The 12,366-nt window shown below is 39.0% G+C and overlaps 1 protein-coding gene across 1 annotated transcript; it reads left to right on the top strand.

The window, feature by feature from the left end:
• The first annotated feature begins 1,009 nt into the window (after positions 1–1,009).
• On the top strand, positions 1,010–11,694 carry LOC117386024 (cornifelin homolog B-like). Its single transcript, XM_033983331.2, has 4 exons — positions 1,010–1,082; positions 2,525–2,631; positions 3,505–3,659; positions 11,515–11,694. Exons 2-4 carry the CDS (start codon positions 2,532–2,534, stop codon positions 11,692–11,694), a joined length of 435 nt encoding a protein of 144 aa, XP_033839222.1. The 5' UTR covers positions 1,010–1,082; positions 2,525–2,531.
• The last annotated feature ends 672 nt before the right edge of the window (positions 11,695–12,366 follow it).

The following is a 12,366-nucleotide window of genomic DNA, read 5'->3' as shown; positions in this document are numbered from 1 at the left end:
CGCGACCTGGCCCCGGATAAGCGGAAGAAAATGGATGGATGGATGGACTTTCCTGTTTATGGGCGCCTTTTTGACGATTTCACTATTTGAAAGATGTAATATTTTGTTTTTGACTTGTTGAATCCTATGACAATTAGCCAGCTTTTTATCACTCTCACCCATGATTGTCAAACTTTTTTTTTACAACTACTACTAAATACTATTGGTATACTAGGTATAGTACAAAAACCTTGAGTTAGCAAGCAGTATTGGTTATACTACTATTTCCTTATATTTTATGAAATATTTCAGGGATGTGCAAACTTTTCTCATCAAAAACATACAAAGCAGAGAGCCATTCGAAGGCCATAGACAGGGGTCAGTCTTGGGAATAATTCAAATAGGTGCTTTTAAAAAAAAATGAAACTTGGCCACAAAACCTTAAAGGAACTGTATGTAAGATTTTGATTTAAATTTTCATAAACACAGATAGGTCATCTATCTGTGTCCCCAGAGACAAGGTAAACATGTTCTAATCAAATATCCTCCTGGAGCCCGAAGAAAAATAGAAACTCCTTAGCATTTAGATATTATTATTTTTATTTTGGTTTATAGTTAGACAACATGTCTTCTGTAGTGGACACCAGGGACATTTTGGTGTTAAATCCATATGAAGTTAACAAAAAAAACCAAAAACAAAAAAAATCTAAGGTGTGGATTTGGTTCCCGGCCTGTAGTTTGAACATTCCTTATAAAGCCAACACATATATACATATAGTATATAGTTCATATATAGTTTTGCATTTTTATATCAGTTCATTTTTACATGGGCAGGTTTTTTTTTTTTTTGTACTTTTAGATTTCATTGAGTAAACTGACAGATTTGTGAAGTGTTTAACTCTTATTTTTGTACACCCAAAAAGCACTTTTCTCCATTTGAAACCTTAATAAACTTCTAAACTCATCATACCGGATTCTACCAGATACACTGCAGTTGTTTACACCAAAACACTACAGTCCCAGCACAAAAGAACTGGCAAAGTCAATGGAAAAAAATCCAGGAAGTGACTCTAGTTACACAAGATTAATCTTCTTCACTCCAGGTAAGACATTTTAATCATTAAGGTAATGACCGATAGTTTCTCAGTCAGAGGTGATGTTTCAGTTTTGGTGCAGGCCTAAACATTAACTTGCGTGTTCTGGGAATTCAAGTCTAGAGGTGGGTAGAGAAGCTAAACATTGTACTCAAGTAAAAGTAGCGTTACTTCAAAATAATATAACTGAAGTAGAAATACAAGGTAGTGGTCATTTGGGGAAAAGTACTGCTCAAGTAAGATTAATTTATAGAGTAACCATCGGGACCTAACATCTGATTTATAAATTGAAGGACAAAATATTAAATAATACACAAAAACTGGTATTTTCAAAGGACAGAAATGCTAAATATTATATGAAGGACCAGCAAAAGAGACGCAAATATTCAGATCATTCCATTATGTCAGCATAAAGATTTTGTTATGTGTAAACTTACTCACAGTGGGAAGAGTGACCAAAACTTTTACTCAAGTAAGAATACTGTTAGAAAACTTCAATAAAAATAAATAAATAAATAAAATTCTCAAGTAGGAGTAAAAGTATGCTGATAAAAAATACTATTTCTTTAAAAAGTGACTCAAGTAAATGTAACTGAGTGCTACCTCTGTCTGTCTAATATAAGTTTAGACTGTATTCTTTTCCTAAATTATCCTTAAAGGTATATTATGTAACTTTTCTGATGAAGGGTCCGCCAACTGCTTGTCTCCATGGAGATATTATAGCTTTGTCTTAAATATTTCACAGAATGGCATGCAAATCAACAATCTTGTATTTATTAATGTGGCTGTACACAATTATTTTTTGTGTAGTCATTTGTTTTACACAGATATGTTGTAAAACCAGCTCTCGAAACTGCTGTCTGCATCTAATAATAATGTGATTTCAACTCAGAGAACAAGGAAGTGCGCTGTTAGCATGCTAGTTGTTGTTAGCAACTATGATATGGCTTCTGAGAGTTCCGAAAAGCACTTATAAATAGCTGTGACAAATAGCTAGGATGCTCATATGAAGAATAACTTTGGACTACTACAAACTGTTTGAAATGAACTAGTTCTATTTTTCATATTTTTAAGACAGTAAAAATCAGGTACAGCAAAGTACATGTGTTTATATTGCTCAAAATACCTTAAAAAACATGCATTCTTTCTTGGTCCTGTAGTGCTACTTGCTTGTTTCCATATTGTGGGACATTTTAATACATCTAAATCAGGGGTGTCAAACTCAATTTCACTGAGGGCCACATCAGCAAAACGGTTCATCTCAAATTTGCAAAGATCTTGTCGCGGGCCGCATAAAATGACATAGCGGGCCACATTTGGCCCCCGGGCCTTGAGTTTGACACATGTGATCTACATGAACACAAGTGGGCTATCAGAAAAGTTATGTACTTCACCTTTAATGGGAAGAACGTTTTTACAATTACTTAAACGTCTTGAACATGAATGAACAGATCTGAGATGTCCAGTCCGGTGGTGCGGGTGCAGCCGGTGAGCAGGGTGCAGGGGTCTGGAGAGTGGAGTACTGGCTTGTGTGAATGCTACAAAGACATGGGAGACTGTGAGTACTACATTCAAAGTTTAAAGTAATTGTTTATGCTATTATTTATGACACATGAAGGTAACAATTTTATTTTTAGTTCACTTTAAATGGCAACATTTAAAGGTCCTATCTTACATGAAATGGATTCTTGTGAGCTTTCAGCCATTGTTGTTTTGTTTCATTCACACATGTTTGAGTAACCATTTATTATTAGTCTGTCTACATCTCCGTAGCTCAAAATGCTCTGCTCAACCTTGTGATGTCATGAAGCAGTAGTTTTCATGTTAACGGCTATCTTTTACCTTTTGTTTAGCAGAGATAATTCTAGGGCTGAAATTATCCAAATGATTCTAGTGAAAATGTATCGTGTTTAAAACTGCAGTGGAGCACTTGACTCCCACATGACATCACAAGTTGGAATAGAGTATTTTCAGTTTGAAAGAAGAACTCCTAATCTAAACCTAAATCTAAATATGCAGGGTTTGTGTGTTAAACATGTGTGAAGGAAACAAATCACAACTTCAGGTATGTTTTTGATGAGGAAACAACATTATAAGTATAAGATCAGAATATAGCGTGATATGGTCCCTTTCAAAAACATTGTTTATATTTTAGTTTCTTTGCAAATATATTTAATTTTTAGATCAGTTCAAACTGCGGTAGAGCGTAAATGCATTTTAATACAATACTCATCAGTATCAAATCAATATTGCACAAACATTAAAACAGAACAAATATATTTTAATGGTCCAAAGCTAGTCCTCACTTACCTTATGCATTCCGAACATCCTAATTAGAACACAGTGGAGTTTAAGGCCCTTTAAGCTTAATTTGCATGATATGTCTCCTTTAATATATTGATATTTAAGTTTTGTACTGTGACATGTGCAGGTTGTTTCGCTCTCTGCTGCCTCCCGGTGTTCACCTGCAGAGTGACCCATGCTCTGGGGGTCTGTCCCTGCCTGCCTCTGCTGGACTGCCTGGGCTGTGTTCCCCCCGCCTCCCTGGCCATGAGGGCTTCTGTCCGGGAGCGATACGGCATCAAGGTACCCCCACCACCTGGACTAAACCAGGACTAAACCAGGACTAAACAAGGATTGAACCAGGGCTGAACCAGGACTAAACTATAATTAAACCAGAACTAAACCAGAAGTAAACAAGAACTAAAGCAAAACTGAACCAAAACTAAACCAGGACTGTACAATGATCAAACCACCAGAACTAAACCAGAACTAAACCAAACTGAACCAAATCTAAACCAGGACTGAGCCAGGACTAAACCAGAACTAAACCAGGACTAAACCAGGACTAGACCAGAACTAAACCAGGACTAAAACAGGATTAAACCAGAAATAAACCAAAAGTGAACCAGAACTAAACCAGGACTAAACCAGAACTAAACCAGGACTAGACCAGGACTAAAACAGGATTGAACCAGAACTAAACCAGAACTACAAAATCAAGACAAAGGCGGATTCATCCAAGACTAAACTTGATTAAACAAGACTAAACCCAGACTGTACCATTACTATGAACTAAACCAAACTTAAACGGGTGGACTAAACCTGACTACTAAACCTGGATTGAACCACACCAAACCAGGACAAAATCTAGACTTAACAGGACTAAACCACTACTATCCGTTTTTCAGTTGAAAGGTTGAAAGGCCTGTACTCATGTTTTCCAATAGCTCCTGTTTGAGCCATTACTTTCTTGGCCCACTATAGATATATTGTCTAAGCAGCTCTTGAGGTCAAAATAAGTCCTTCTTATCAGAGAATCAGAGAGTGCAAGCTTCACGTGCTAGTTGTTGTTAACATTTCCGTGACAGTAAAACTTATCTCTGGCCCCTAAAGGTTGAAAACCACTTACAAACTCATCAGGGTAAATGATGTTGATGTTCTACATGTCTAAGATAAGTGAGGAATAAGTGAGGAATAATTTCATGTGTTTAAGACTGTAAAAATCAGATATAGTGCCTTTAAAATGGCATGTCATTTGTAAACAACAAAACGATTTGATTTTTTTCTGATCATAGTCCCTCTGATTACTCACTCTCTCAGAATTTGCGGTTTGCTGGTCACTTAAATAATGTTAAAATCTATAAATCGGATAACAATCAGATTTTGGTCAGGCCTTGGACAGTAAAGTATTTAAAAGGTAAGAGTTTTGGTGGAGGGTACGTATATCCCACCTGTTGCCTGGAATGTTCCACAGCATGGCATTAAATAAGCAGATGATGGCACCAGGCCAAGTTACAAGTATTTTTTTTTTTTGTACCTGTAATTACATCTCACTGGAGAAAAGTAGGCCACGTTACAGGACAGATCTATGGAGAGATAACCCCACTCAGAATAAGGCCTTTATAGAAACACATGTAACTGAAGAACTGCAGATAAGTTAAATACCATACTGCGGAACATTTCAGGCAAAGCAATAACTCCATATCTCCATGCAGACAGGCAGGTGGGCAATTTTGAGAACCAAAACACCAAATTATAACTTAAAGGTACAGTATGCAACTTTCTGGAGTTGGCATGTCACCAGTACTATGGAAATAGAAAGTTAATAGCATATTTAGATTTTATGTTTTATGCCATACTGTGGAATATTACAGAAAAAGTATCTCATGGAAACAAGCAGGGGGAGGCCCTATAAGAGTCAGGTTGAGATGTAAGCCCACTCACAGTAACAGTTTTTCTACTTTTCACATTGCAAAAAACACAAACAAAATGAAAAATAAAAGAATAAATAAAAAAATAAAACCAAAACCTAATGCTTTTTATTTTATCTAAAAAGTTACATATTCTGGCTTTAAACAACACCATCACATTCATTTATTAAAATCAGAATACATAAAATAAACAACTTATAAAATTCAAATGAATCAAAAATAATGACTACCTGATTATTTCGATGTGTAGAATATTTCAGTTTGTGGGTTTGTTTAATTTTTTTTATTATGCCTCAAAATTAGCATTAGTGTTACCATTGAGACACAAACATCCCTCTTTACAAACATGGTGAAGTATTCATTTTATTTGTGTAGTTTTAACGTGTTGTCAGTGACATCCACCCACAGCTCCCTATCTCAAGCTGTTAAAAGAGTGAAAATGACCACATCTCAGATAAAAAAAATTAAGAATCTTATCCACTTACGTGAGATCCAGTTTGATTAAAAACAAAAAACAAAAAAAAAACAAAAACCTGTATGATTATTATTAGTCCATAAATATGTGTGTGCCAACTGGATCTGATTATTATTTATGACAGAAATCAGGTTTTATCTATTTATTAATTAATTAATTTGGTTGGTACAATGCACAATGAACAGACATGATTCAACATGAACATAAACACACTGTATTACAGCTAAAGGCTAATTTCCATCAATTGTTCCAAGGGCTGGGGTCACAAAAGGGTCAAAATAAAATTGCACAATACACTCACATTGCACAGTTCTTATTGTTGCACCTTCCACACATTGCACATTACACTCATTGCACTTTACACTCACTGCACAGTTCCCATTATTGCACCATAGAAAATATTGCACATTCCATCAGAGTTTAGCAGACTTGGGGGGGGGGGGGGGGGGGGGGGAGAAGGTATTGACACTAACAATGAGTTTGCTGTCTGCCTTTGTGCCCAGAGCCAATCTGATTTGAACATATTTGACCTCATATCTAGAGACAGATCTAGAGACAGATAGGTCATGGGGGGGGGGGGGGCATTCTGTGTCGGGGGCATTCCGACACAGACACATAGAGATCCAAGTGGAGAGGAAGTATTGACACTAGCAATGAGTTTGCTGTCTGCCTTTGTGCCCAGAGCCAATTTGATTTGAAGATATTTGACCTCATATCTAGAGACAGATAGGTCATGTTTATGGAATTTTAAATCTAAATCTTACACACAGTCCCTTTACATCTTCCTTGTTCACAATAACTCATCTCTATCTCAATTTACTCTTTCATGATTGTACCAAACATCTTAACAACTCATACTTCAACCATTTTCACATCAATATGACTTCTTAATTGTCGACTATCTGCAAAAACCATTACCCAAACTCCCATGGGAAATATGTTCAGATATCTCCATGCAATCGTCTCCTGGCGCGGTCGTGATAAGCCTGGTGCGTTCTGGGAGTTTGGCGAGGGAGAGGCGGGGGCTGGATCTCTGCCATGGCGCGAGAAGGCGGTGGATGGATAAAGCTGGATTTTACTGGGGGCGGAGTGGGCATGCAGTGTTGACAATACAGCCAGATCACAAGAACAATAAGCATAGAGAACACAACACCAGTGCGGGCATGTGGAATGGGCACTGTAATGAGGAGTTATTGATGTGAGTGATCAAAAAATGAATTAAAGAGGGGGTATTATCAACCAAAAAAAAAATGTTTTAGCCTATTACCATATTAACAATGTTCGCTCATCAAAAAGATGCCTGAAGAGATTTTATCCATGCATATTTCAGCTATTTAGTGATCTCTCCTGGACCCTATTCAAACCCTCCCTAAGGTTAGCAGTAAAATTTTGTTCAGCCCTCAAGCCATACTCCATCCATCCATCCATTTTCTTTTGCTTATCCGGGGTCAGATTGTGGGGGCAGCAGTCTAACCAGAGACTCCCAGACCCTCACCCCAGACACGTCCTCCAGTTCCTACGGTGGGACCTCAAGGCGTTCCCAGGCCAGCCACGAGACATACACCTTAGGTAGGCATCCAGGAGGCATCTTGAACAGATGCCCGAGCCACATCAGCTGGCTCCTCTAGACATGGAGGAGCAACAGCTCTACTGTGATCTCCTCCCGTATGACTGAGCTCCTCACCCTACCTCTAATGGACCTCCACCCTGTGGAGGAAACTCATTTCGGCCATTTGTATCCACAATCTTGTCCTTTCGGGTCATTTCTCAAAGCTCATGACCATAGGTGACAATAGGAAACGTAGATGTTGAGCACCCACCCCAGGCCTGGTTCCAGGGTGGAGCCCTGGTAACACCAATATGGGCAATGTAGCTGGCCGTGTTTTTATCCTCATCATGAAAGTCTTAGTCTGACCCATCCTCCAGGACCTGTTTTCCATGGGTGACCTTACCAGGGGCATGAAGCTCACAACAACATAGCTTCCAGGATCAGGTTCTCAAACTTCTCCACCACATTAAGATGGTGGTTCAAGGAGGGGGTCATCCATGCTCCCACACGACAATTTGCCATAAATATAAAAAAGCATGATACAAAACTTTACACAACTTGACAAATCTGATGTGATGTGCAATAGTTTCAATAGCAGGAGGCGAGACTCAAAAACAAAAGTGAAACTTGTATAGCCTGTTAATATGTTGTTTTTGGCCAAATACAGCCAGGGTCTGGTGGTATAAAGAACAATGTGAGTGGTCTAACAAGTAGACCTGCAGATAGGTGTTTGTAATCAGAAACACCTGGCTTTAATTGGGGCAGCCCTGTGTGATGTCATGTAGTACTAGAAATTGCAGTGGCCACAGCATAGACTTGATTGTTTTTGAACAGAAAGTTGCAAATGGACCTAGTTTGCACTAATTGCACAAAAATGACTAAGATAACTAAACTAATAATAACTAAACTAAATAATGAATTTAGTTTTTAGTTCCATTTTAAGTATGGAGTATTACCTTTTGATGTTTGATGTACTAACTGCTAGCACTTCACATATTTAAATCACCATGTTACTTTTTATTGTTTGAAAATGTATCAAACTTGATTAGTTTTAGTTTAGTTTTTTAACACTCTGAGCTCCCCCATCCCTTCACTCCCCCTTCAGAGTGCTATCACAACATAACCAGGGTGCATACTGCTAGTGAAAACTACTGCATATTACCGGTAGGTTTGTCGAGTTGTAGTTTATTGTTTGTATCATGTATGTGTATATTTAAAGAACATGTCCGTGTGGCTGACATAGGTCTGTCAGCTGAGTTTAGGACAGAAACTTATTGCTAGCCATAAGGAGGTTCGAATGGAGCTCGCGAGAGGTCGTAAGATTACTCAAACATGCATGGATGACATCTTAAACCTTTTTCAGGCAGTTTTTGATGCGGGAACAATGCTATAACCTTTTTGCATAATACCTCTTTTTTGACATTTAACATTGGAATTGTTAGTAGTGTAGTTGTTGTATTGTAGTTTTGTTGTGTGTGTGTTGCCCTGCACATGTATAACAGGTCTACCAATGAGCCAGTAACACTACAAAATGACCAAACTTGAGACATTTTGCTTGGTTCACACAGTCTTCCTTACTATCTGTTTCAATTTGGTTCAATAGCTTAAGCAAAAGTTGATTTCTCTGCTTGTTGTGATGCATCACCCAGTCAGCTAGTGCTCATCTCTGTGTTCTACCTTCCCACCTGTGCTTTTAACTAAAGCTGTCCCAGATTGATCACGTTGAGCAATCCACTACCACACATGGCTTCAGCAAGGTTGGCAATAAGACGTTCAAATTCCTCTTCCCAACACATTCCTAGCATCCTAAAGGTGCATTCACATTTATATGGTCATGGTTTGAGCCCAGTTTAGTCCTGATGTAGGTATGGCAAGATGGGCAGATGGGCAGTTTTAAGACCTACTCTGACACAATCTAAACAACTTGACCAACTTCATGCTTCACCTGCGTACCATTCAGCAGATGTGATATTGGATGGGGGAGAGGTCAGGTAAGGTTGAGGACCTCCGCTTTTATAGTGTCCCCTCTACTTTCAATAGGCTAAATGCATTGTACATCAAGTCGGCCTGCTACATAGACTTTGGTTTGACCCTGATTTTTTCCTGGTCTGGTTCACTTGAAGTTTCTGCTTTCGCCCCAGTTTAGTCTTAATTTTGGTGCTGTATATGTGCAAGTCTGAATGCACAATAATTCTTAAGCATGGTACTTTTTGTGACTTTCAAAGACCAAAGTGAATATAGCATAACAAAAATGCTAACAGCAACTAGCATGCTAAGAGCGCACCACTAATAGCCTACCTGCATGTAGTTTCAAAACACCAACAAAAAACGTCACCTTCCCACCAGCAAGTGAACCTATCAATGGACAGTGCATTTTCTTTTAGCAGTATGTTACCATGGCAACACAGTCCACATTTTAATTTCCGTTTTCGTGCAGAATTCTGTTGTTTTTTTTTGTTTTTTTTGTTTTTTTTTGTATTTCCACTGGGATTGTTATCTTTTTGTTTTGCCACCTGACCAAATTTGACAAAATCTGACATTCCATTCTGTTTGGGGTGACAGTAGCTCAGTTGGTGTTTGTCCACTGATTTGAAGGTTAACGGTTCAAATCCCGCTCTTAACATAAATCATTGGTAGAGCAGTCAGCTCTACAGACCCATAGGTTGGTGGTGCGATTCCAGCTCTCAGAAATGAATACTGTCATTGTGTCCTTGAGCAAGACAATTAACCCACTTCTCCCCTGGTGTCTGTGTACACTGGTAAATGAATGTGTGTGTGCGAATGGGTGAGTGTTTCGTTGATGTAAATTGCTTTGAGTGCCTAGAAGGTGGAAAGCGCTTTATAAAAATGTGACCATTTACCATTTTACCACGCTACAGGCTTTTAATGCCCAATGGACGAATACAAGGAATATTTATTTAAACTACTGTAACATCATGAAATCCACAATAAATAGAAGAGCTTGCCTTGATATTTGCAGATATGTTTGGCTGTTGTCATCCGCCTACACTGATTCACAGGACAGGCCAAGAGAAGACAGGCAGGAGCTGGTGTACATCCACTGTCACGAAAATATGTAAAATAGTTTCAAACAATACATAAGGTGGAATCTAACAACGCTCATGACTTGTGAAAACGTGATATTATTGAAAGAGAGGGTATTATGCAAAATAGATTTTTTTAGCTTTCTACCTTGTAATTACGTTGTTCCCTCATCAAAAACATGCCTGAAGTGGTTTTAGATGTCATCCATGCATGTTTGAGTATTTTAGCAATCTCTCCCGGGCCCTCTTCAAACCCTCTTACGGTTAGCTGTATGATTATGTGCAATGCTAACCCCAGAAGCCTACGTCATCTATGCTCCCACTTGATAATTCTCTATAAATTTATAAAAGCATGACACAAAACTGTACACAGCAACTTTACAAACCTGAAGTGATGTGCAGCAGTTTCAACAGCAGGATGTACGCTGAGTGTGTTGTCATAGCGCTGTGAAGGGGGAGTGATTTAACATGGGGAGCAAAGGAGGGGGCACTTATAAAAAATGTTGTAAAAGGTAACAGAGGTGCCAGAGAAGCACCACATGCACTGGGCCCAAGAAAGTATGATTGGGAGCATTAGATCACATCAAGTTTTGCGATCAGAGTAGTGACCCTGCTATCACTTACCTGTGCTTGGAGCAGGACCTTTACTAGTGGGTGGTGTTTGGGTCGTGGTCTACTCCAAGCTCCTCCCATATTCTCCTTTTGGTCATTCCCCTAAGCTCATGACCATAGCTGAGGGTAGGAAAGTAGATTGAGCGGTAAATAGAGAGCTTTGTCTTTGCTCCTTAGCTAGCAACTTCTTCAACACACCAGTTCGACGCAGCACCAATCCACCTGTCTTCCTCACGCTCCATCTTTCCCTCACTTGTAAACAAGACCCTGAGATACTTGAACTCCTTCTCTTGGGGCAGGGACTTTCCACCACCTGGAGAGGGTACCAACTTTTTCTGGTGGAGATATATCATTTTAAAATATGTTGAGCTTTGGATTTTCCTATATGTGTTCATAACAAAACAGAGATAAGCACTCAACTGTCTGTTGCTCACACTGTGTTCTTTGTATCATATACCTAATGCAAATGCTCCCCTCTGCCCCCTCCCACTCCCTCTCCTCTATAGCCCATACCTGAGAATAACTCCTCCTCTCCTCTGCTCCTCAGGGCAGCGTGTGGAGTGACTGCGTGCTGGGCTGCTGCTGCTACCCGCTCTCCTGGCTCCAGATCTCCAGAGAGTTGAAGAGGAGAGCGGCCACCCACGCCTCCTCTTCCTCCTCTTCTGCCTCACTAACCACAGTTAGGTACACCGCGCTCCGGAGCACACGGGGGGAGCACTTGGTCTAGGACTGTGAGCTGAAAGAGTGAAGAGTTGCAGTAATTTGATCATGCAATAATTATGATTTTTGGTGTGTATTTAAATGCAATCATCAAAAGGATTTCAACTAAATTATAAAATAATGATCCACCAGTGTCATAGATTATAATTATATAGCAGACACAAGCAGAACATGTCCTCTTTAGCCATGTTATAATGTATGTACATACCATTACTTGTGTTTTGTTTCATTCACACATGTTCAAGTAACCCTATATTATTTGTCTGTCTACATCTCCAAAGCTCAAAATGCTCTGTTCCACCTTGTGATGTCCTGAAGCAACAGTTTTCAAGTTAATAGCTACCTTTTACCTCTTGTTCAGTAGAGATTGGCAATTCCAGGGCTGAAATTATCCAGATGATTCCAGTGAGGCACTTCCTGTATCACCATATGACATCACAAGGTGGAACAGAGTGTTTTCAATCTGAGAGAAGAACTCACCTTAAAATGCAGGTTTTCTGTATTAAATATCCGTGAATAAAACAAAACACAACTCCCGGTATGTTTTTGATGAGAACATTATAAGAATATGGGTCCTTTAAGTTTAATGCCAAACTGTGGAATATTCCCAGCATCTCAAGCAGGTGGTGATCCCTTTCCAAATATGTTCATGCAGATGTTTTGTATGAATTGTATGCTT

The sequence above is a fragment of the Periophthalmus magnuspinnatus genome, chromosome 18 (genome assembly GCF_009829125.3).
Source record: "Periophthalmus magnuspinnatus isolate fPerMag1 chromosome 18, fPerMag1.2.pri, whole genome shotgun sequence".
In the NCBI taxonomy this organism is placed as follows: domain Eukaryota; kingdom Metazoa; phylum Chordata; class Actinopteri; order Gobiiformes; family Gobiidae; genus Periophthalmus; species Periophthalmus magnuspinnatus.
The sequence above is the reverse complement of the archived record's forward strand: the minus strand, read 5'-3'. Positions and strand labels throughout refer to the sequence as shown.

What these genes read in the sequence shown, in the direction of transcription:
- LOC117386024 (XM_033983331.2), top strand. Translation starts at nt 2,532, where the DNA reads ATGTCCAGTCCGGTGGTGCGGGTGCAGCCGGTGAGCAGGGTGCAGGGG. An exon ending in CTACAAAGACATGGGAGACT is followed by an intron (nt 2,632 to 3,504) that starts GTGAGTACTACA and finishes TGACATGTGCAG; the next exon opens with GTTGTTTCGCTCTCTGCTGC. An exon ending in GGGAGCGATACGGCATCAAG is followed by an intron (nt 3,660 to 11,514) that starts GTACCCCCACCA and finishes TCTGCTCCTCAG; the next exon opens with GGCAGCGTGTGGAGTGACTG.